This window comes from Astatotilapia calliptera, chromosome 17 (genome assembly GCF_900246225.1).
Source record: "Astatotilapia calliptera chromosome 17, fAstCal1.2, whole genome shotgun sequence".
Lineage (NCBI taxonomy): Eukaryota > Metazoa > Chordata > Actinopteri > Cichliformes > Cichlidae > Astatotilapia > Astatotilapia calliptera.
This window is the reverse complement of record NC_039318.1, coordinates 3,566,505-3,588,681: the sequence shown is the minus strand read 5'-3', so window position 1 is coordinate 3,588,681 and position 22,177 is coordinate 3,566,505. Positions and strand designations below refer to the sequence as shown.

General features: G+C 38.9%; 1 protein-coding gene across 12 annotated transcripts in view; it reads right to left on the bottom strand.

The window, feature by feature from the left end:
* The window catches only part of eps15l1a (epidermal growth factor receptor pathway substrate 15-like 1a), a 51,671-nt gene that overhangs the window by 8,261 nt on the left and 21,233 nt on the right, over positions 1-22,177 (bottom strand). For 3 of the 12 annotated variants that reach the window (XM_026147968.1, XM_026147979.1, XM_026147970.1), the window contains 13 exons: positions 22,053-22,138; positions 19,265-19,297; positions 17,308-17,380; positions 16,302-16,463; positions 15,813-16,010; positions 14,823-15,002; positions 14,183-14,288; positions 11,752-11,802; positions 9,528-9,664; positions 9,081-9,144; positions 7,710-7,852; positions 4,004-4,097; positions 688-849 (listed from right to left, as the gene is read on the bottom strand). In XM_026147968.1, the coding sequence (XP_026003753.1) occupies positions 688-849; positions 4,004-4,097; positions 7,710-7,852; positions 9,081-9,144; positions 9,528-9,664; positions 11,752-11,802; positions 14,183-14,288; positions 14,823-15,002; positions 15,813-16,010; positions 16,302-16,463; positions 17,308-17,380; positions 19,265-19,297; positions 22,053-22,138 (1,489 nt within the window). Of the gene's footprint in view, positions 1-640; positions 850-4,003; positions 4,098-7,709; positions 7,853-9,080; positions 9,145-9,527; positions 9,665-11,751; positions 11,803-14,182; positions 14,289-14,822; positions 15,003-15,812; positions 16,011-16,301; positions 16,464-17,307; positions 17,381-19,264; positions 19,298-22,052; positions 22,139-22,177 lie in introns of all 12 variants that reach the window. The other 9 variants (XM_026147976.1, XM_026147973.1, XM_026147975.1 and 6 more) reach the window with 8 other exon arrangements.

The window sequence follows — 22,177 nt, the reverse complement described above, 5'->3', positions numbered from 1 at the left end:
TAATATAGTTAATAATAGATCTGACGAATAATAATAAGAGTGCCAGATGAAAGAGGATAATGCTGGCTTTGTTTATTTATGTATTTGCTTTAGATGTATATGTTATACATATAGAGAGAAGATTTCTGCATGAAAGAGAAATTCATTTCTTTATTTCATTTTGAATGTCCATAGTGTCAACATCATTTACAGCTCCTGATAAGCAGCTCTAAATTTTGTTACCAGCTTTTTTTGTACACCTAACACACTGTCAGTCATCAAAGCTATAAAGTCCATCCATATGAAGAATGAAACATGGGGTGAAAGGCTATGTGGGTGTTGTTCACATGGTGAACGAACAACAGCTGTGCTGAATTGCTTTAAAGCTGCTGTTTAAATGGTCCTGAGAAACATACGACACAGTGACAACCATACACACCCAAAGGATGACGGGTTTTTGTCTCATTGGGATTCTAAATTACTGTACACTCTGCTAAGTCTTGTGCTTCAACAGCACTTTTGGCACTCATCAGTCTTCATCAGGATCCTTCCATTGCAGTAAAATGAAACCTTGTAATTGTGGTAGTGTGGCTCTTTGCACTGAGCTGTGACACCTGTTGTGCACACTGACAGTTAAACAGTATCACTCATCTCAACTTACAGAATTGAAGTCTGTAAAACCCAAAGTAGAGCCTTTAGTGGGTTTACTTGATGCTGAGGATGAGACAAAAGGGTCTTTGCCGCTGAATGGGTCTCCCAGGCCCTTTTTACTCTGAAAAGGGTCAATGACCTCGCCACTGAACGGTTTGAAAGGATCACAGGGTTTGGAAGAGTCAGATGAACCAGTCATGTTCACTGGTGTGGTCTTACCTGAAGACATAAAAGAATAAAGGAGGTAAATATCATAAAGAGAAGAGTTTTCCTTTCCAGGTTATTTCACCATCAACATCAAGTTTTAGTTTTGATTTTAAACCACAACAAAAGCTTGCTGACGAAAAACTGATACAAGCAACAGGATCATAGCACTGATATAACTTTGTCATGCGATAAAAATTTGAAGAACTACAAGAAAGTATCATTTAGACAAGCATTTACCTAAGGACTATTAAAAAGATGTCAAAGTGAAAGATAAATTAACTAGGTATACAGGTTGAGTGAAACCTGAGAGATGTCATGACTCATAAAAATGGCCAAGGTCAGATCACAAACAACTATGCTGACAACAAAAGATCTGATTTTGTGTGCTTTTCATAAAACCATGCATATTCAGAATCAGAATCAGAATACTTTATTGATCCCTGGGGGAAATTATTTTTTGTTACAGTGCTCCATTTTAAACCAACATTAAGACAAGACAGACAATACACTAACTAAGAATAGTACAATATATACATATATATATACATACATACATACATAAGTCACTCATAAATAAATAGTTGGAAAAGAAACATGTGTGTATTAAGAGCTGGTTCACATAGTTCTTCTCATGACCTGCTTAACCTCCAGTGTCACCTCAAAGTTACCTGCCAGCTTTGAAAGCCACACAAGTTTCACATCCACACACAGCACACTATACAATTCAAATCAGGTCCCAGTGCAAACCGTTAACAGTACTACATTCTCAAGAGAACGGAAACACATGAAAACAGCTGTCATAGGAAAAAACACAAGCAAAGGACCACACCCAGTAGACAAAAACCAAAAGTAGTGACCTATAACCCACAAAACGATTTTCAACGGTTTCCTAGTAAATCACTTGGTTTGCTTTCTACCCATGTTACCCAATGCTGGTTCCCCAATTTACCACCTAGATGAACAGACCAGTGCCCATGTTCAGAGAGTATGCATAATCAAAGCTGTTAAACTATACATTTAAGACTAGGGATGATTAGTTTCTTGTTAACTTAGCTCTGTAAAACATCATAATAATGACGCCGGGAGAGTAATTAAAAACATTCTCACACACATTTTTACTTGAAAACAGAAAGCAATTCTTTTTATTGAAATTATTCCATATTTAATTATGTTAACTTACTAGTTGTTTCACTTCTACAGAAATCATTCAGACTAAATATATCTGTTTTCTTAACTTTAAATTCGTTGCATACTAGGATCCTTGCACTGACTATTCAGTATAACTTTTGACTTCCAGAATAAAAAATGCACTGTTGTCCACGAGGACTAAACTATCCAACACTTAACACGATCTTCATTTAAAATGGCAGGTAATCAGTCTCAATAACGCAGTAATGCTAAACCACATGAGCAACCACAAAAACAAACAAAAATGCTAGTAGCAGCAAGGAGTGGAACTTGGGGTGGACAGGGGATCCTGGGAACATTAAGACTTCGTTAACTTGCTGTGGAGGTGCTAAACCACATGCATCACACAACACACACATATACCTTTAGTCCCATTACCCAGATAACCCCTGAGCAGTTATCTGGGTAATGGTGAGTTCATTTCACACTAAACACTGAGCAAAAGTGCACGCCTGGCGATCAGTTATTCCTCTTTCGATAAACTGCATACATGGACGCACACGCACACACACACTTGAGAAACCACAATTATGAGCTCCACCCTGTTTTAAAATATTTTGCTACACTTTTCACATCTAATTTCAATGTTTACCAGAAGATTGTACATGCAACATGCAGCATTTAATGAACCAAAAACAATATTTTGTATTTCACACAAATCTGCCCTCGGTTATATAGTTTACACTTCATTAAGCAATGAAAATAACAGAGAATAAACAGGTGTGAAGACGGGTTAGGTTTAGGATAAGGTAGAAAATGTAAAGACCATTAATTAAATATTTAAAGATATTGTTTAAGAAGTTCATAATATTAATTAATATTGTTAACTTCTTAAATTGCAAAAGAGTTTTGATGCTTTGCCACTGCACACAGCTTGCAGTCTAAAGAATGCCCTTCTCTGAACAACTCACCCACACATAAATACTCGCGTACAAACACATCAAGGAAAGAGAGAGGAAGTATGTCAGGGTGTGTCTGCAAACAACAGGCCAACCAAACCACACATCATGTCTCTTACGACATCACCTTCACATGTTCATGCACACAAACAACACAGCATTTGTAAGCAAGGATGAAATCTACACAAAAACCCAAGACAGTAGATTAAGGTGTCAAAGATAAGAAATGAATCAATAAATGCATTTTTTTCATGAATACTGGAGGTTGTTTTTTTTTTTTTTTTAAATCTTTTTAGCTTCATGTATTGTTTATTTACTATCTGCCATTCCTTATAATAAATAGCCCTAACTGATGTTTCTGTATTAAACTGTGTTACCATTTCATATTATATAAACACAATTCATTAGATTTCATTTTATTTTTAATAGTTTAAGCTACTCTTTCTAAATGGCTTTATCAGTGTCACTGCCTGATCCATATTGGAAACTGAATTTCTTGTGTCTCTCATTTGAAAGCGATATTTTTCTTTAAATTTTCCTCTCAAAAGCAATGTTATATGGAACCGTAGGCTAAATTGTACTTGTTTTTTGTAAAGACGTCATCTTTGATTTTAAGGAGGATTGTTTTTATTCCAGGTAATTTCTTCACTGTCTTTTTATGTGTGAAAGAAAGCACGATTTGAAATCATGCCTGATGTTGATAACTAGACAAACGGATGGATAAAATGTGTTTAGTGTGGCTTTAAAAATACAATGCTTGTAAAGTTATGGAGAGCTGTAATTACGGGCATGGCAGTGATGCGGAAATCACACTTAGTAAAACCCCAAATTTATGCTGGTTTGAGATATAGGAGCTAAAGTCCCACTTCCTTTTTGGTGTTCAGCCTCACTCACCACAGTAGATTCTCACAGACATTTTTGTTAGTCTTCACTAAAAGATTCAAATTCTGCCCAGGTGTTCTTTACCAAACGAAAACAGTTCAGGTCAAACACCTACAAATAATAGTATTAACAGTATTCTTGTATAATTCTGGCACCTTTCTAGGCCACCTCAAAAGCCTACACAGTGTGACACTCACCACTGGGTGGTTTGGGTCTGGGGGGAACACTTTTCTTTGGAGGCAGAGCCGGCATGTCATTCTTCCTGCTGAATGGGTCATCCACAAACACTGGCTGGAAAAAATTTGAGAAAAGGAATGTGTCATTTTGAAACAGAATCATCATGCTGAAAAAGAAATACAGGCCATTAGAGTTCTGAGTCTTTACTTCTTAAATATGATTAACAACAGCATCACATGAACACCATCCAGAATTGGAGATTATCTATCGGAATTTCAGGAGTGGGACCACGCCTCCAAACACGCTCCTTCTGGTTGTCAACTATATAGGTTCCCCCAGTTCTGCAAGCTGTTCATTCTCGTTTACGTGCCCCACCCTCCCTCCTTGTTCTCAATTCTTTAACTTCTTCACTCCTATTTAGCACACGGGGATCTGCCAGGCCCGGGAGCCGTCGCCAGTCCCCTTCGATGCCTTCCCCAAACCGCAGCTCAATTCATGTCATGCATACCTACTAAAACGCTGTCAAACCTAAAATGAGGAAGTGGGCCCAGCAAGTGAAATACAGTGGGGCAAAAAAGTATTTAGTCAGCCACCGATTGTGCAAGTTCCCCCACTTAAAATGATGACAGAGGTCAGTAATTTGCACCAGAGGTACACTTCAACTGTGAGAGACAGAATGTGAAAAAAAAATCCATGAATTCACATGGTAGGATTTGTAAAGAATTTATTCGTAAATTAGGGTGGAAAATAAGTATTTGGTCACCTCAAACAAGGAAAATCTCTGGCTCTCACAGACCTGTAGTAACGTCTTCTGTAAGAAGCTTTTCTGTCCCCCACTCGTTACCTGTATGAATGGCACCTGTTTGAACTCATCATCTGTATAAAAGACACCTGTCCACAGCCTCAAACAGTCAGACTCCAAACTCCGCCATGGCCAAGACCAAAGAGCTTTCGAAGGACACCAGGAAAAGTATTGTAGACCTGCACCAGACTGGGAAGAGTGAATCTACAATAGGCAAGCAGCTTGGTGTGAAAAAATCAACTGTGGGAGCAATCATCAGAAAATGGAAGACATACAAGACCACTGATAATCTCCCTCGATCTGGGGCTCCACGCAAGATCTCATCCCGTGGGGACAAAATGATCATGAGAACGGTGAGCAAAGATCCCAGAACCACACGGGGGGACCTGGTGAATGACCTGCAGAGAGCTGGGACCAAAGTAACAAAGGTCACCATCAGTAACACACTACAACGGCAGGGAATCAAATCCCGCAGTGCCAGACGTGTTCCGCTGCTGAAGCCAGTGCATGTCCAGGCCCGTCTGAAGTTTGCCAGAGAGCACATGGATGATACAGCAGAGGATTGGGAGAATGTCATGTGGTCAGATGAAACCAAAGTAGAACTTTTTGGTATAAACTCAACTCGTCGTGTTTGGAGGAAGAAGAATACTGAGTTGCATCCCAAGAACACCATACCTACTGTGAAGCATGGGGGTGGAAACATCATGCTATGGGGCTGTTTGTCTGCCAAGGGGACAGGACGACTGATCCGTGTTAAGGACAGAATGAATGGGGCCATGTATCGTGAGATTTTGAGCCAAAACCTCCTTCCATCAGTGAGAACTTTGAAGATGAAACGAGGCTGGGTCTTCCAACATGACAATGATCCAAAACACACCGCCCGGGCAACAAAGGAGTGGCTCCGTAAGAAGCATTTGAAAGTCCTGGAGTGGCCTAGCCAGTCTCCAGACCTCAACCCCATATAAAATCTGTGGCGGGAGTGTTGCTTGGCGACAGCCCCAAAACATCACTGCTCTCGAGAAGATCTGCATGGAGGACTGGGCCAAAATACCAGCTACTGTGTGTGCAAACCTGGTAAAGACCTATAGTAAACGTTTGACCTCTGTTATTGCCAACAAAGGTTATGTTACAAAGTATTGAGTTGTATTTTTGTTATTGACCAAATACTTATTTTCCACCCTGATTTACCAATAAATTCTTTACAAATCCTACCATGTGGATTCATGGATTTTTTTTTCACATTCTGTCTCTCACAGTTCAAGTGTACCTCTGGTGCAAATTACTGACCTCTGTCATCATTTTAGGTGGGGGAACTTGCACAATCGGTGGCTGACTAAATACTTTTTTGCCCCACTGTACATTACTGTACAAAGGCTTGAACCAACGCTGATGAGGCTTCAGCAATGGGTCAACTGAAGGGCCAGATGCATTTCTCAGGCCTCGTGACACGTATTTGTTAGTTTTCTTCGTATTTCCTAAGGACGTGAGTTTCAGATACTGGTCAGCTTCCTACCAGTATTGTTTTTTTTTGACCAGCCACTTGTTTTTGTCCTCCACTTTTCCAGTTTCCTAAAGCCAAGGTATGGCAAGTTTTATACAAGTAAAACTGTTGAATCGTTGGGATTCATGAAATTAGGCTAAAGAAATTGGAACAAATGGTGTGTTTTTGTGACAGGCTGCTAATAACCTGCTGACAAAAACATTTCCAAGTGTTATGTGTTGAGTTAGGTCAGTGTTATGTGGCTTAACACATAACACAGACCTACAGAGGAAACACTCCTCTGAAATTCATCAGGTACAAGACTGAAACTCGACTGAAAATAAGGGGAAAACTAAAAAAAAGAAAAAGAAATAGTTTAAGGCTTCAAAAAGCCTGGAAAACTATTGTTAAAACCACTTAAAGAGATCAAACAAAGTCTGGAAGAAAATATAAAGGAATGAGCGATAGCTAATTTAAATTCAATTTCAAATCAGTTTTATTCATATAAGGTGCTTTATATTGTAAAGACCCTACAATAATATAAAAAACAGAGAAAACCACAATAATCATATGATTATTATATGTTATTGTATGTATGCCTTCTGATGATACTGCCTAAGGGAAGCATGTGTAATGTAATGGAAACTGTGGAATAACTAACCTTAGTGTGTAAACAAACATAAACAAACTGAAGTCTATATTAGAGTCTCAATATCAATGGTACTGAAAGTAGCTGTACATAATGATACGTCTGTGGGTTAAAAAATGCTTGGCTCAACAGAGTTCTGACCTTCTGTCAGCCTGGCTGCAGTGCTGAAGGAAAACTTTGTTGTTTTCTTCGATCAGTGATGAATTGTAAGTTCAAGCTTTACAGAGGGCTTTTTTATTGTCTGAAACAGAACAAGACTTGTTCTAAATCAGATAAAAAGTCTGAGAAATCAGTTGATGATAGATAAAAAATAAAACTGGCTGTTGAGTTTTCCGAATAAAGTGGACAAGGAAAAGCATCAGGCTTTCAAATAAATTATTCTAGTAGTGTGCTTTGGATGAACAAACACCACTGTGCATTGTAATAGGAATGGAGAGAGCCAACACCCATAAGGGAAGCACAGTACTGTTTAATTTATAAAAAGTTTACAAAAGCTATCACTAAAAAATAAAAAAAAAAACCTGGCAGCTGCCGGTTCTACCCCCTCAGCCTCCTAGTAGACACACTTATGGTATCAATTTAAAAATCCTAAGCTACTTGAGTAATCACATTCACAAGATTGACAGAAAACTTGAAAAATGTTCACTTTTACCATTACAATACAGCATTATTGTAATGGTTTAATTGACTGCTTTAATTTTGTCAATATGTTTTCTTTCAGAGTCCATGTAATGAGTGGGATCTGGATATATTTGGTAGAGGGTTTATTTTCAAGATCAGGTTCACCTCCCATACCTTCTGGTAGTCTGGAAGCCAGGTGGCCCTTCCTTCAAAAGGGTCTCTGGACTTCGACATGTGGCTGAAGTCTGCAAATCCAACAGAAGTGTTACTGCTGTTGAATGAACTGCTGCCAAACGGGTCCAGTGTGCCAAAGAGGTCTGAAAATGACACAGTTACACTGAATTTATATCAACAATCTCAATGTACCTGGAAGTATTAGGTAGGGCTGGGATCACATATTTCCAGATTTTCTATATCTGCCAGGATACCGTTCACACTGTTATAAAATTTTATTGATGCTCCACATTCCCAGTTTACATTAACTACCTTAACCTTTTTTCAAAGCCATCATCAGGTTAAATTGCTTTGTTAAGATGAATAGATTTAGAATGAAGAAATCATGCTGTGTTGCAGTCTAGATTTTCAGGTTTAATTAAAAGGGTTTAACAGAAATATGTTTCCCAGTCACCTGCCTCCTAGATCAATCTGATTTGTTGTCAGTATGTTGTTGATAGTACATATCAACAGGAATTTTCAAAAATATGAATATAAAAGGTTTATCTGAAAATGTAAACGCTAAAGAAACTCAAGTCTGCACAGCACCAGAAAAGCTTTCAACTTTCTGATAAAATAGAAAGATAGAAGTAATAGAGAAGGAATAGAAGGGCATACAAAACCAGGCAGTCATATCATAGGTAGACTGTAAGTGGAATTAGTCACTAGTCTTTACTCATAATGTGAAAAAGCAGGATGAATTCTGAAATTTGCGTGAAAAGGGAAAGACCATCTCTGAATCGAGGAGGGGGCCTAAGGGTACATCTGTCACCATCTTACAATGCTGTGATTGAAGCCATTCCCTAACTCTGCGAATGGTACAGAGAGTACCATTGATCAGTGGGATTAAATCTGAGTTATTAAGTGGACTTAGAGCATTGGGTAAGCAACATGACACATCTTCTGTACAACCTGGGTTTTAATAGGCAAATTAACATGGTGCTCTTCAGCTAAGTAAATAAGTGTGGTGAGAGGCTCAATTTGCTTCAATCACTGTGACAGTCAACTTGACCCATAGAACAAGCATGTTTGTATAGACTACACTCATATCTCAGCAGAGAACACACAGTTTACTGAAACAGGTCCAATGGATTCATAAAGGTTTGTTAAAACATGTTTGTGTCAAAAACAAACACTAAACTGAAAAAAATTCCAAAATTGACTCCAAGCTAAACTCAAAATAGAGCTTAGGTCTGCTGTACAATGGTGTATCTGGCCAAAACTGTCCTTTTTGGATATTATACAGCACAGAGAATAACAAGTTCTTTTATTCTGTGGTTACAAAAACTACACGATGTCCAAAGCTATTGAGGAGGAAGTATTAAATCATACCTGATCCTTTAGGTTTTTGATGGCTTGAAGAAAATGGGTCACTGCTTGTGAAGGTAGTAGGTTGCTGCATAAAACAGAAATGAGAGAAATATATACAAAAGAATACAACGTTAATTGAAAATGTATTCTAACTACAATGTTTATTGAGGGGGTTTTCCATGTACTTATTAATGCATTAATTATTATTGGTCTTTTTGTTTGTTTATAATGCTGGAGTAAACTCTACAGTGGGTGCAACTGAACCAGAAATCTCCGAGGTTCTTATGGAAACCTTCAATCTAAATGAAAATATAAATTAATATAAATTGACTGTTGTTTGTATTGACGATTGTAAAAACTGAGATCTAACGCTAAAATAGAAACAGAGGGAGCAAACTAAACATTCTGATCCCTTCTTGGGATAACCAGATATACATTACAAATCCACCTTTGAATCTCAACAAGTACCTTGGAGGGTAAAGTGGCACTTTTACTGAAAGGGTCTGGACTGGAGAAGGGATCCATCTTTGTGGTTTTCTTGAAGAAGTCTTCTGATGAAGCCTTGAATGGATCTGTCTCTTTGAAGGGGTCTCCTCCAAATGGATCTACAGCAGAAATGAACTTGAGCTACTTAAACTCTGTTTCTTAAAACTTTCATTGACCAGAGACATATGCATGTGGTACAACATATACAGTTTTGTCCTGCTGAAACATGCACAATCTGCAGTGCTCAGACAGAAGAGTTGAGGGGCCAGCTTCACTGTGGCTGTCGGATGGGTACACCAGGGACATTTCCGTGGTGAATTAACTATGGCAGCTTCCATTCGCACCATCCAGCTCCAGATACAGTGCAGAGCCAGGCACAGTGATGTGTGTAGCCACTTGTGGGAACGTGGTTTTTGACTGTCATGGCAGCCTGTAGCTTCTCTGCTGCACAGTGAAGCTCGGGAAAAAAGCGAGTCCCGTTGTATTGGCCAGCTACCGCAGTGCATGCATGCGGATTCCCTACAACCCAACCAGAATTCTGCCTCCCTCAGATTTCTTTCTTTCTTTCTTCCTTTCTTTTGTTCTTTCTTTATTTCAATCAATCCATCATTCCCAGCCACCACAATGGGCAAGACCAATGAGCTGCCAAAGGATGATAGGGACAAGACTGAAGACTTGGTAAACAAGACCATCAGCAAGAAGTTTGAAGAGAAGGGGAAAGCTGTTGATGTGGTTATTTGGAAACGAACGAAACATAAGATTATCATCAATTGCCCTCAGTCTGGAGCTTTGTGCAATATGTTGCCTCATGGTGTGAGGATGATCATTTGACAGGTATTGGATCAGCCCAAAACTGCATGGGAGGAGCTTCTTAATGATCTGAAGGCAACTGGGACCTCAGTCTCCAAAAAACACCTCTGGTAAGACACTACAATGTAATGGATTGAAGTCTTGCTGACTATGACCCCTAGAACACCATCCCCATGGAGTTGGAAACATGCCTTGGGGTTGTTTCTGTCCTAAGGGTACAGGACTTGACCACATTAAGGGGCCAGTGGACAAGGTCCTGTATCCCCTTTCCTCAGACGGAACACTGCAGATGGGTCTTCCAACATTATGCAACTAGCCAGTCTCCAGACCTCTAGCCTCTATCTGTGGAGGGAGCTAAAACTTTGAGTTGCCAAGCTGCAGTCAAGAAACCGCAAGGATTTAGAGAGTAGTACGTCATGTTTTGCTTTGGGATACTTACTTCATTCAATGACTCATACAAAAAAAATTTATAACTTTTGTGTAACGTTTTTTTCCTGGAGTATTGCCTGATATTCTAAGTGTCAATAGTAGCAAGTTCTTTAATATTTATATGCATATTTACATTAATACCTCTGTTTCTATACTCATTTTATATGAGTGCTTGATGTTTGCTGCTATCACGACTCAATTTCCCTCTGGGATTAATAAAGCCTCTCTGATTCTGAACAAAGATTAGAGAGTGTTCATTCTTTTGCAAGTGTGAAAGTTACAAATTGACCAGGGGCTCAAATATGTTTTTTAACCCACTGTATGGCTAAGTCTAGCCAAGTGTAAACAAAAGCATCAGCAGATAGGCATCATAAAAACATCAAACCAAAGCATGGACCAAAAGGTCAAAACAAACACAGTAAGTATTCCAAGAAGTACTTGGAAAGAGCTCTGAGTAAGTAAATATAATCAATGAGTTGGGAGGTTGTTTTGGGATTTTTTTTTTTTTTTTATTGAGGTAGTCTCTCTATGTTTAAAAACCTATAAGAAATGCAAACGGCTTACAAAAAAGTGCTTCTATGAGGGTTGTGGTGGGAATGTAATTTGTGTTTCTGCCGGTCCATGTAGTGGGAATGTACTCAAGCTGAGTAGAAAAGTGTCTACTCAAAGGTACAGCCCATTTAATATTTCAGTAAAAAATACACACTTGTGGTTGTAAAAACAACCCCCCCAAAAAATATGCTACATGATAGATTTGTAAGGTACATTCCATGCGAATTATTGTAATTCATTTAAGGAAAAAACATGCATGCATTCTAGTAAATGCTAAACCTGTTCAATGTAGTGTGCACAACAGTTTTAGTGCAACATTTTAAGTGATGAAATATTGCAGTTTATTTTCTGCCCCAAGATTAAATTACCTCTCAAAAAAGAAAAATTATTAACCTTTCTTCCCTGAAGTAAATACCTGTGGGTACTGGAGGCTGCTTTGCAAAAGGATCATTCTGAAAAGGGTCGCCTACAGGAGAGGAATCAAGCAAAGAGGGAAAGGCAGGAAGAAGACAAAAGACAGTCATAAATTAACTCAAGCTGGAAAATATAAGCTACTAGGAGGAAGACAACTTAATACACATAAAGCAGTAAACGCAGATTGAGGAGTAGAGAAGAGGAGAGAGGAGAAGAGCGCGTAGAAGGGATGAGACCACTTACCAGGGCTGGATCTTAATGACCATAAATATTCAAAGGATTAAAAAAACCAGTTCTTTTAAAATGAACTGCTTGCTGGATTCTGAAACTTCTGTGTTTTTAATCATTTGACTGCATACAAGATCCAGCAAAAGAATTAAAAACCCTCTCATTGTATTTGTATTAGAATCAGGTTTTTTGACGAAAACATTTCATTAAATGCAAAAATAAACAAATATAGCAATGCCAAATAAAATAAGTCATACACACAACTTAAACTAAGGTATAAAATAAAGTAGTTTTTACTCTGTACTCTTGGGAGGCTTCCTTACATTAAGAGGAGCCAAAAACCTCTGATTATTATATCTTCTGGTTGACGTAGATTTGATGTGTATTCATTCATTTATAGACATCCACCTTATTACATTCTGCACTGGGGAAATTCACTTGTTACAGCAGCACAGGGAACAGGAAGAAAAGGTGAATCAGAGTTATATTAAAAAAATTTAAAAACCCAAAATACGATACTATGGGCAGGTGATGGGCAGGTTGCTATACCACCCCTGGTTACTATACAGCAGGATTTTTCATTTTTATATCTACATAAAATGCAGTGGGATAAACAAAATACATGTATTTTTAAACACTATTTATCCTGTGTGGGTACTGTATAGTCCATCTGCTGTTTGGATGAAGGACCTACAACGGCCCTCAGACCTACACCATAACAGTCTACTGCTTTAGGAGCTGCTCCACAGTGCAGGGGGTGAGTGGTGCTGTACATAAAGGACATTAGTTTGGCTAACATCCTTCTTTTGGCATCATTATGAAGGTCAAGGTCAAATGCTTGGGCAACCTAGATACTCATGTCCCCCAAGGCCTAGTATATCAATGTGAAATTGGAAGAATATCCATAAAAGATGGTTTTATTTGTTTTCTCAATACAATGCCCTACGATGTCATAGTAATGCCATGAAAGGCTGACATCGTCATATTGTAACACAAACAGGCTGACGTCAGAATGTTGTAATAAAAACATAAAAACATCTACGTTTTTGTACAGCCCTTGGCCTTTGGGGGGAGTTGCACAAACTGAGTGCTCTTGTTTTAACTTCTGTAACTTGACTGTGTCATGACTGTGGATGAAAGGAGCAACTATAAAGTTTGCTTTTATTCATGTTCAGTCAAAGAGGTGCTTTGATTAAAAACTCAGCTTTTTCCCAGTAACGTGTTTTATGGCAATTACAGTAACAAACACTGCTGGAAAACTGGAAACTAGAATAAAGTCTTTTTTCGCTCAACCTGAGCTCACGGTCTCTATGGCAACTCTGACAGCATTGCCACTGATTATTGATCATTATCACTTCCACAGTCAACTGTCAGTTTTATTATTGGGATGTCAGCAACTCGGGGTGAGCGGATGATGAGGCACATAGTAGACAGAGGTCGCCAACTTTCTGCAGTCAGTTGCATCAGACCCCCAAACTTCAAGTACTCGTCAAATCAGATCAAGAACTGTGCATAGAGAGCTTCATGCAATCTATTTTCAAAGCTGAGCAGCAGCTTACATGCCTTGCATCACCAGATGCTGTGGTGTAAAGCCCACTGCCACGGGACTCCACAGATGTTCAAACAACATCATTTATCAAATCAGTTTTCAGAAAGACAGGTGCTGCCTATACTGTATCATGCTGAGATATTTGTGGGTTGCCGTTGACAGCACTAACTGTTGCCTGCTGTTTAGCCTGCAAGTTGTTGCTCACCACAGTCACCAGCCTGCCACTCTTCACCTAAACCCATGCCCACACTTTGATCTTCATGAGGGCTGGATGAACTTCATCACCAGAGTCAAAAGTTATCCGGTTTACATGGTGTATAAACCATTGTTGTACTTAACTTTAAAAAATATTGTAATGGGTCACTCCAATACATAAATGCCTATATTAAAAGAGACTATGTGTTGTAGTCTCATGTCGGTATTACTGTAGGGTCCACCTTACAATCTAAAATGCCTTGAGGAGACTGTTGTTGTGATTTGGCGTGATCCACACACTCATCAATCATCTTTAGACACTCATTCACCCATACTCCCAACATGCAGTGCAGTAAAGAGAGGAGAGGATAGCAGAGGAGAGGAATAAGCCACTTGTATTAAAAGATTAAGAGGAACACTTAGAGATGGTGATGCAGTGAAAGTTAAGGGGGATGACAACCTTTGAATGGGTCTGTTTTGAAGGGGTCTTCAGACTGGAAGGGGTCAGTGGGAAGCCCCTGAGGTTGACTGTTAAACACAGATGGCTTCACTTTGAATGGGTCCTCCTGTGGAAATGAGAAAGCCAAAGAGAGAGAGAGAGAACAGAAGCTTTTATCATCTCTTCTGCTGTGGACAAACAGAATATTTAGATATGTATGCATGATATGTATAGGTTTTATTTCATTTGTTGTATTTGTACGAGTAATGTGAGCACATATCATAACATATACATCCATGGGATCAGATTCACTACAGCTTTATGCGTTCTGTCACACAAGCTGTATCTTTGCTTGTCAAAAACAATATAACACTTGGTTGCATATGCATTTAATAGAAGGTCATGTAAAATTTAAGAAGGCATATGAATGAAGTTTGCTTAAATACTTGTGATGGCATACAAGATGAGTTAAAAAGAATTAAAAAGAAATCCACACTACAATTGTGAATATGGAACTTCACAAATGAAAAAGGTAACAACGATCGGGCACAACAAACGAGCACCAGGTCTACCCAGGACTATAAAACCAAATCCTATGACCTTAATAAATGTTACACAGCACACTGGAAAATAAAAGCACACCTCTATCAAAGATCCTGACCTGTACTGCTCTCACCATGGCTGGAAATCCTCCATTCTCTCGGTCACTGAAGCCTTCACTCATGTCAGCCAAGTTGGTCATGCTGCCTCCATGGTTTCCATTCAAGGTGCTGTTGTACTGCTCAATGCTTTTAGACACTTCCTGTTGACTATCTTGAATCTGTGACAGCTTGCTGCGAGCCTGCAAGGTATACATACAAGCAAACCGTTAAAAACAACAACATTTCCAGAACATTTCCAGTGACACTGGGCTGGTGTGACACTGGTATAACATGTTCCTCTGTGTGAAATTCTCATTTAAATCATACAGTAAAAGTGCAATAAGTTGAGTTAATTTAAAATGAATAGAAATTACTGAAAGTTTGCTTCCAGGAAACACTGATCAGTTTCTTTAAGCTGGTTTCAAAAAGCTTTTTTTGTCTTAAATATGTTTTCCTCATTACGAGACAGTTTGGCCAAGATGAAAGGCATTGTCTATTATATACACACACACACACACACACACACACACACACACACACACACACACACACACACACACACACACACACACACACACACACACACACACACACACACAAGCACAGCACAGAAATAATGTTTTTTGGCATAGCTATGAAAAACACTGCTTAGAGCAAAAAAAAGGTTTCCACTGAAATTGTACAAATATAATACAAGAACTGAATTCAACATCAACTTGTGGATGTTATAAAACAATAATGGAAACTGCACTATGTGTGTGTGTGTGTGTGTGTGTGTGTGTGTGTGTGTGTGTGTGTGTGTGTGTGTGTGTGTGTGTGTGTGTGTGTGTGTGCGCGCGCACAGTGGCTGGCAGGAAACAGAAGACACACCACACCACAGCAGCTGAGACAAACATACACAATTGGTTCCTCTGACTTAATTGACAAGATAAAGAAATGGATTAAACATTCTGGTGGTGCCCCCTGTTGACATTCTTTAGACATACACATTAACAGGACCTATGCCCTACCTGGTTGATCTCATCCTGGGTTGCTTTCAGAGACTTGATGATGGTCTCTAGTTGAATCTTGCCTGCGGCCAGGCTTTGCTCCAGCTGATTCTCCTCTTGTTGCAGCCGGCCCAGGTCAGCCTTGGCCCGGCTCAACTCTTCTTCCTGGTTTAGCAAGTCTGACTCCTGGGAGTGGATTTGAGTCTGGAGGCTTGAGATCTGAAGGCAGAAAACGGTGGCATAAAGGATTGGGTCAGAGGTTAAAACCTGCCAAGAGACCACTCTGTGCTCGTTGCTAATTATTTTACATTAATCTGTTTGATTTCTTCTTTTCTTCTATTTTGCATCATGCTAGTTATCTCAAGGTAATTTTGACTTCAACAAACAAACACTGAAAACAGCATATTAGAAATTGAATACATTAATTTTCAGGTATTTTGATTCTGTGATTGTTGTAGAATAACTGAGGCAGTACTCCACATTATCAGCATCCTTCTCTCTCTCTCTTACCATCTGAGACTCTTCCTGGCACTTAATCCGGACTTCATTCAACATGTCTTCTAATTTGTGTTTCTGCTGGTCCATCTCCTCCAGCCGGTCCTGGGCATCTTGTTTCTGAGCTTCTAACTCCTGCAGGCTGGTTGTCTCTCTGTCCAGGTCATTCTGCATTTCCTGATAGACAATAACAACTGTTGTTGTGATTTGGCGCTATATAAATAAAATTGAATTGAATTGAATTGAACTGAACTGAATTGAATTCCAGATATGCTGCCCTGTACTTCAACAAAACTGGGCTGGGTGAACACATTCCCTGATACCTCATTATATTTGCTGGGCTTCAAATTTCTCTGAGTGGATTGCAATAGAGATCTTTCTGGGAAAGCTAGGAGAGGGAGAATGTGCTTCTATATAAATGAAGGTTGGTGTCACAGCGTTGAAAAAACCACAAACCCTCATATATTGTATATATACACACACTTGATCAATAAAGCTGATTCTGAGGCTAACAGCTCTTTGGGAACCACCTTGTTAGTTCAAAATTACAATTCTACACATGTTAAACTGTGTTGTTTTTGGACATTTTGTAGATTCACCTAATAACATGGGAACAAATTATTTCTCTTCGTAACAAACTGATAGTAACAAAGTACCTACAGATACAATTTAAAATTGGTTCCTTTAGTTAGGTGCTTTTTTTTAATCCTTGAATGACTCATAGTTCAGTGTTAAGTGGCTGAACAAATAAAAATAAATATTCCCCTGAAAATGGTCAAGAACTGTACTGAAAATGAGTAAAAATGCAGTCAATGTTCAAAGAAAAACTTTAAAAGGCCTTGAGAAAGCCTATACAAGTACTGCTCAAGGCCAATTTAAAAAAATAAATAAAACATATTACAATATAAAGAAATGAACGGTGGCTGAGTATTATACACGTACATCAAGGACAGAGTGTCTCAATTTTATGTTGAGTCCACATCCAGTTGCTACCAACTGACAAAAAACAAGCTGTCCTCACCTGCACCTCGGCACTCTTATGTCTGATAGCCTCCTCTGCTTCCCTGATGTCCTGCTCAAGAGTGTACTTCTCCCTGGACAAAACCAGAAACATTCACACAAACACAGGCACATTGATTTTCTTATTTTAAAGGTTTATAATATGTATATAAAATAATTACAGAATAAGAATAAATAAATGAAAAGTGTATTTCACTGGTGCCAATTTTAAAAAAAACTTTGTGTGCAACTTGACAGAAGAATCATATAAAAGGTATTTTTATTTCCCAAAACAAAATAAGCACATCTATGTCTGGCAATGGATTCAGGTCAGGCCAATGTGTTGTTACATGAGGCCGGGCATTGTCAGGCACCATGAGGAGCCACGGACCCACTATACCATGTCTGATAATGGGTCAAAGGATTTCCTACTGATGAGTAATGGTAGTCAGGGTGCTGTTGCCTAGCCTGTAGAGGTCTATGCGTCCCTCCATGGATGGATTTTGCACTTAGACTGCAGGCTTTCTAGAGTATTTAAATGTAGAATGGGACGCAGAGCCTTCAGCTTTCAGGCCCCTGTCCTGTGGAACCAGCTTCCAGTTTGGATTTGGAGGGAAGACATCCTCACTACTTTTAAGATTAGGCTTAAAACTTTCCTTTTAGATAAAGAATACCGTTAGGGCTGGATCATGTGACCTTGATACTTCCCTTAGGTTGCAATAGCTCTAGGAGGCTGCTGGGGGATTCCCATGAGGCACTGAGTTTTGCTGCTGGGGGAGTGTTTCCTCTTCACACTTTTTTTTTTTTCACTTACTATGTGTTTAAACAGCTCTCTGCATTTAATTATTAGTTATTATTAATGTCTGGCTCTCTTACACAGTGTGTCTTTGACCTGCCTTCTTCCCCTAACCCCAACCAGTCGCAGCAGATGGTTCTTCCTTTTATAAGGGGTTTTTCTATCCGACTGTCACCAAAGTGCTTGCTCAGAGGGGGTCATTGTTGGGGTTTTCTCTGTTTACTTTGTATTATTGTTGGGTCTTTACTTTACAATATAAAGTGCCTTAAGGCAAATTTTGTTGTGAGTTGGCAACACATAAATAAAACTGAATTGAGCTGAACTGGACATGCCTCTCATCACCATTGTTGACCTACTCCTAAATTAAACCTGCTCACATCTATGAAAAACATCGGACGTCAGTGGTGGACCTGCAATTCTGGTATTCTGTGGAAAATGCTCTTCGGGCTCCGTGGTGCTGGGCAGTATAGGGCCTACAGCTATTGTATTGATGCCCGTTTCTGATTGTGTGGTCAGAGATATTCACACCAGTCATTTTGTAGGGCTCATCCTGTTCCTCCTTGCACAAGGGAGCAAACGCCAGTCCTGCTGATGGGTTAAGGACCTTCTTTAAGCCCGTCCAGCTTTCCTAGAGTAACTGCCTACCATCTAGAATCCTCTCCATGTTCCTGGAACTGTGCTGGGAAACATAGCAAACCTTCTGAGAAGGGCTCATATTGGTGTGCCATCATGGAGGAGTTGGACTACCTGTGAAACCTCTATAGCGACCAGGTATTGCCTCATGGTATCAGTTGTGACCCTGTCCCTAGGCAAATGCATAACTAGTGAAAAAACATTCAGAAAACATAAAGAAAAAAAAATCTCAGTGGTCTCTACCTGTAAAACCACTCCTGTTTTTGCAGTTGTCTTATTGTTGCCCCTCTAGTGCACCTGTTATTAACTTCATTAACACCAAAGCAGCTGAAACTGATTAACAACCAACCTCTGCTGCTTAACTCACCAGATCAATTAACCAGAAATTTAATTGCACTGATGCTATATTCTGTGGGGTTTTTAATATGTTTTTGAGCAGTATTTAAACATTACACAACAAAAAGATAGGTAAGATAGACACTGCTCACTCTGTGTCATTTGAATGCAAGTCCATTTTAGTATATTTAGTAATAAGTAGCCAGTTTGTTACCTGAGAGTATTCCACTGGGTATAGGCAAGAGTGCTGACGCAGCATAGTGAATAAGTAGTGAACAAACAAAAAATTTGATAAAATACATGCATCAAAGGAAGAGTGGATAGCTGTGTGTTTGGCTGACTGGGTGGCTAAGTAGGTAGATGGATGCATGGATGGATGGATGCATGGATGGATGGATGGATGGATGGATAGATGGATGGGTGGATAAGCAGGTGGGTGAACTAATGAAAAGCAGATCTGTGTAATTATGTTTATGTCAAAAGTCACACATGAGGGGAAACATAATCACAAGCAAATTAAAGTAAATTCAACAACCCATGTGCATAGATCTCAGCAGCCACATGCACAACGAAGCCATTGTGCGTAACAGTGTCTACTTTGCAAGCACTGCAGCAAATTCATGGTCTCATAACTTGCTCGCTTGAATTAACCTGAACTGACAGTTTGTAAGGCAGAGCCCTAAGAACGAGGGGCCTTAATATGACTAAATCACAGTCTCAGTAATGGACAGGTGCTATTTACTGGTTTAAACCAAATTATCCTGTGTGTGCAGCATGCATTATTTACTATTACAGTTATCTTTTGCTGTAAAGCAGTAATGAAATCTGTCTACTGAAGACTACTTTAATGCTCAAGTAATCTTAAAAACCCTGGGACTATAAGTCAAGCTCAGAATACTCTGCACTCCTGTCCCATTAGTCTATTGTACACTATTATATACCTTTTGTGACCATTAAAAACAAATAAATAAAAAGAACACTCTTAATGAGAATCAGGATGCTGCACAAAATAAAGACATATAAACTTGCAAACAAAAAGTTGATTAGTCTGCAGCAAACACATGTAATTGAACCATCACTAAAAGGGAAAGCTTTCAGAAGCCACTGATAAGTCAGTTCATCCAACAGCACACAGTAGAAATTACAGCTGTAGTTAAACTGGCAAACTTCATTCATTCAAGTCAACAAATCAAGACAAGTACTTACTGACGTGTAGCACAGATCGATTCTCTCATAGTGATTTTTGATTTATTCACAGAATAATAATAAGACTATACAAAGGCAAATATGTGACTTTCACGTCCATTTAAAGCTTTAACTCTATTAAATTACATATAAAATAAACCAAATATAAGACAGTTTGTACTAGCGTGTGGTGTACACTTTAATGACTCAACAATTATTTAGACTTTAAAGGATATTTTAACGTAGAACATTTGTACTTCTACTTTAGTAAAAGTTTATTTTCACAGAATGTACATATATTGTAGTATTTCTACTTGTATACATGTATAGGATTTAGGATTGAAAACTTCTTCCACAACCGTGAACAGCTGATAATCAACATTACACCATGTGGGCTACACAATTTTGGTAGCCTGTTTATTCATGTTATTTGTAACATAAAACATGCACACAGTTTTCATCCCTGTTTCCCTGCATTTAAAGTACATCTAGGTACCTACCAAGATTTTCTCAATTCTTTAATACTGTTCTTGCTGGTTTCTTTATGAATACTAATCCTTAAACAACAATAGATATTGATGTGTGGCATTTCCCTGTCATTTCAGGTCAAGGGTAGAAGACCAGAATGACTGATCAACAACAGACATAACTAAAATGAAACCATGTGTTAACTAGCACAAAGATTACCACAAACCATGAAAAATTAGCGCGAGTTGCAGGCATTCCCAACTGTTCCCACTTTGTTATAATACCACTAATAGTTGACTGTGGAGTATTTATTAGCGAAGAAATTTCACAACTGGACACAGGTAGCATCCCATCACCTGAACTTCACTGAGATCCTGAGAGCAAACCTTTCACAAATGTTCGTAGAAACCATCTGTATGCCTAGGTGGTTGATTTTAAACACCTGTGCCCATGGAAGTGATTGGAACACCTGAATTGGATTGGTGAAGGAATACTTTTAGCAATATAGTGCATGCTGTTGCCTCAGTGTAACTTGGTGTCATGCAGTAAACTGAGCAACTCTATCACAAAGGCTGTGGTGGCAATGCTTTGAAAGTGACCAATCAGAATCAGAACCAGAGACACTTTATTCCCCAAGGGGCAATTAAGATTCACACCAGGACTCCTCTTCCTTTGGGTCCTGCCTTCCAAACTGTCAAAAGCAAGATTGCTTTAAGCAAAAATAATTCAGCTTTGAGTGAAGAGTTACCTTCAAGAGTGTGAATGTGCTGCAGAAATTGCAAAGCAGACACTCACATGCGTGATGGCTTCTTTGTGCACATGGCTGCTGAGTACTACATGCACAATATGATGAATTTATGAGTAATGGATTTATTTACACAAGTGACAATGAATACCTGCACGTATGAAATTTGGCTTTGATTATGTTTTTTTCTCGCAGGTGACCTTTGACATAAATATGTATACAGATAGAAAACAGTCTAAAGAGACTAAGGATGCAGTCTCTAAAAGCGTATTTGCACCCCACCCCACCATTTAGCAAGCTCTGCCTGTGGGTTATAGACATGGTTCAAATTCTAAAACTGGCCACAATAAAAGTAACTTTGGAAATGAGAATGCTGCTGCATAAAAATATAGTTAAAAGATGTCTTGTTGTTACTTCCAACATTATTTTGACAGGATAGAACGGTGACAGAAAAGGTAGAACACTGTTCTATGTGTTATTATGATTATACCAATGGATGGAACTGAAATGAATTAGAAGTCTTGATATTAATGTTAACAGTGGATTAGTGATGGAGCTTTTTTGGTACTGCAATTTTGGTACTGTTGATGACCCTGTTTGTTACCTTTGCAGCTGAGCGATCTCCTGGCTGATGTCATCCAACTCCTTGATGCCAGTGAACTCTCCTGAACCCACTGAACTAGAGCTGTCCTGTAAAAAACAGCAAAAAAGGACAAAATAAGAGACGGT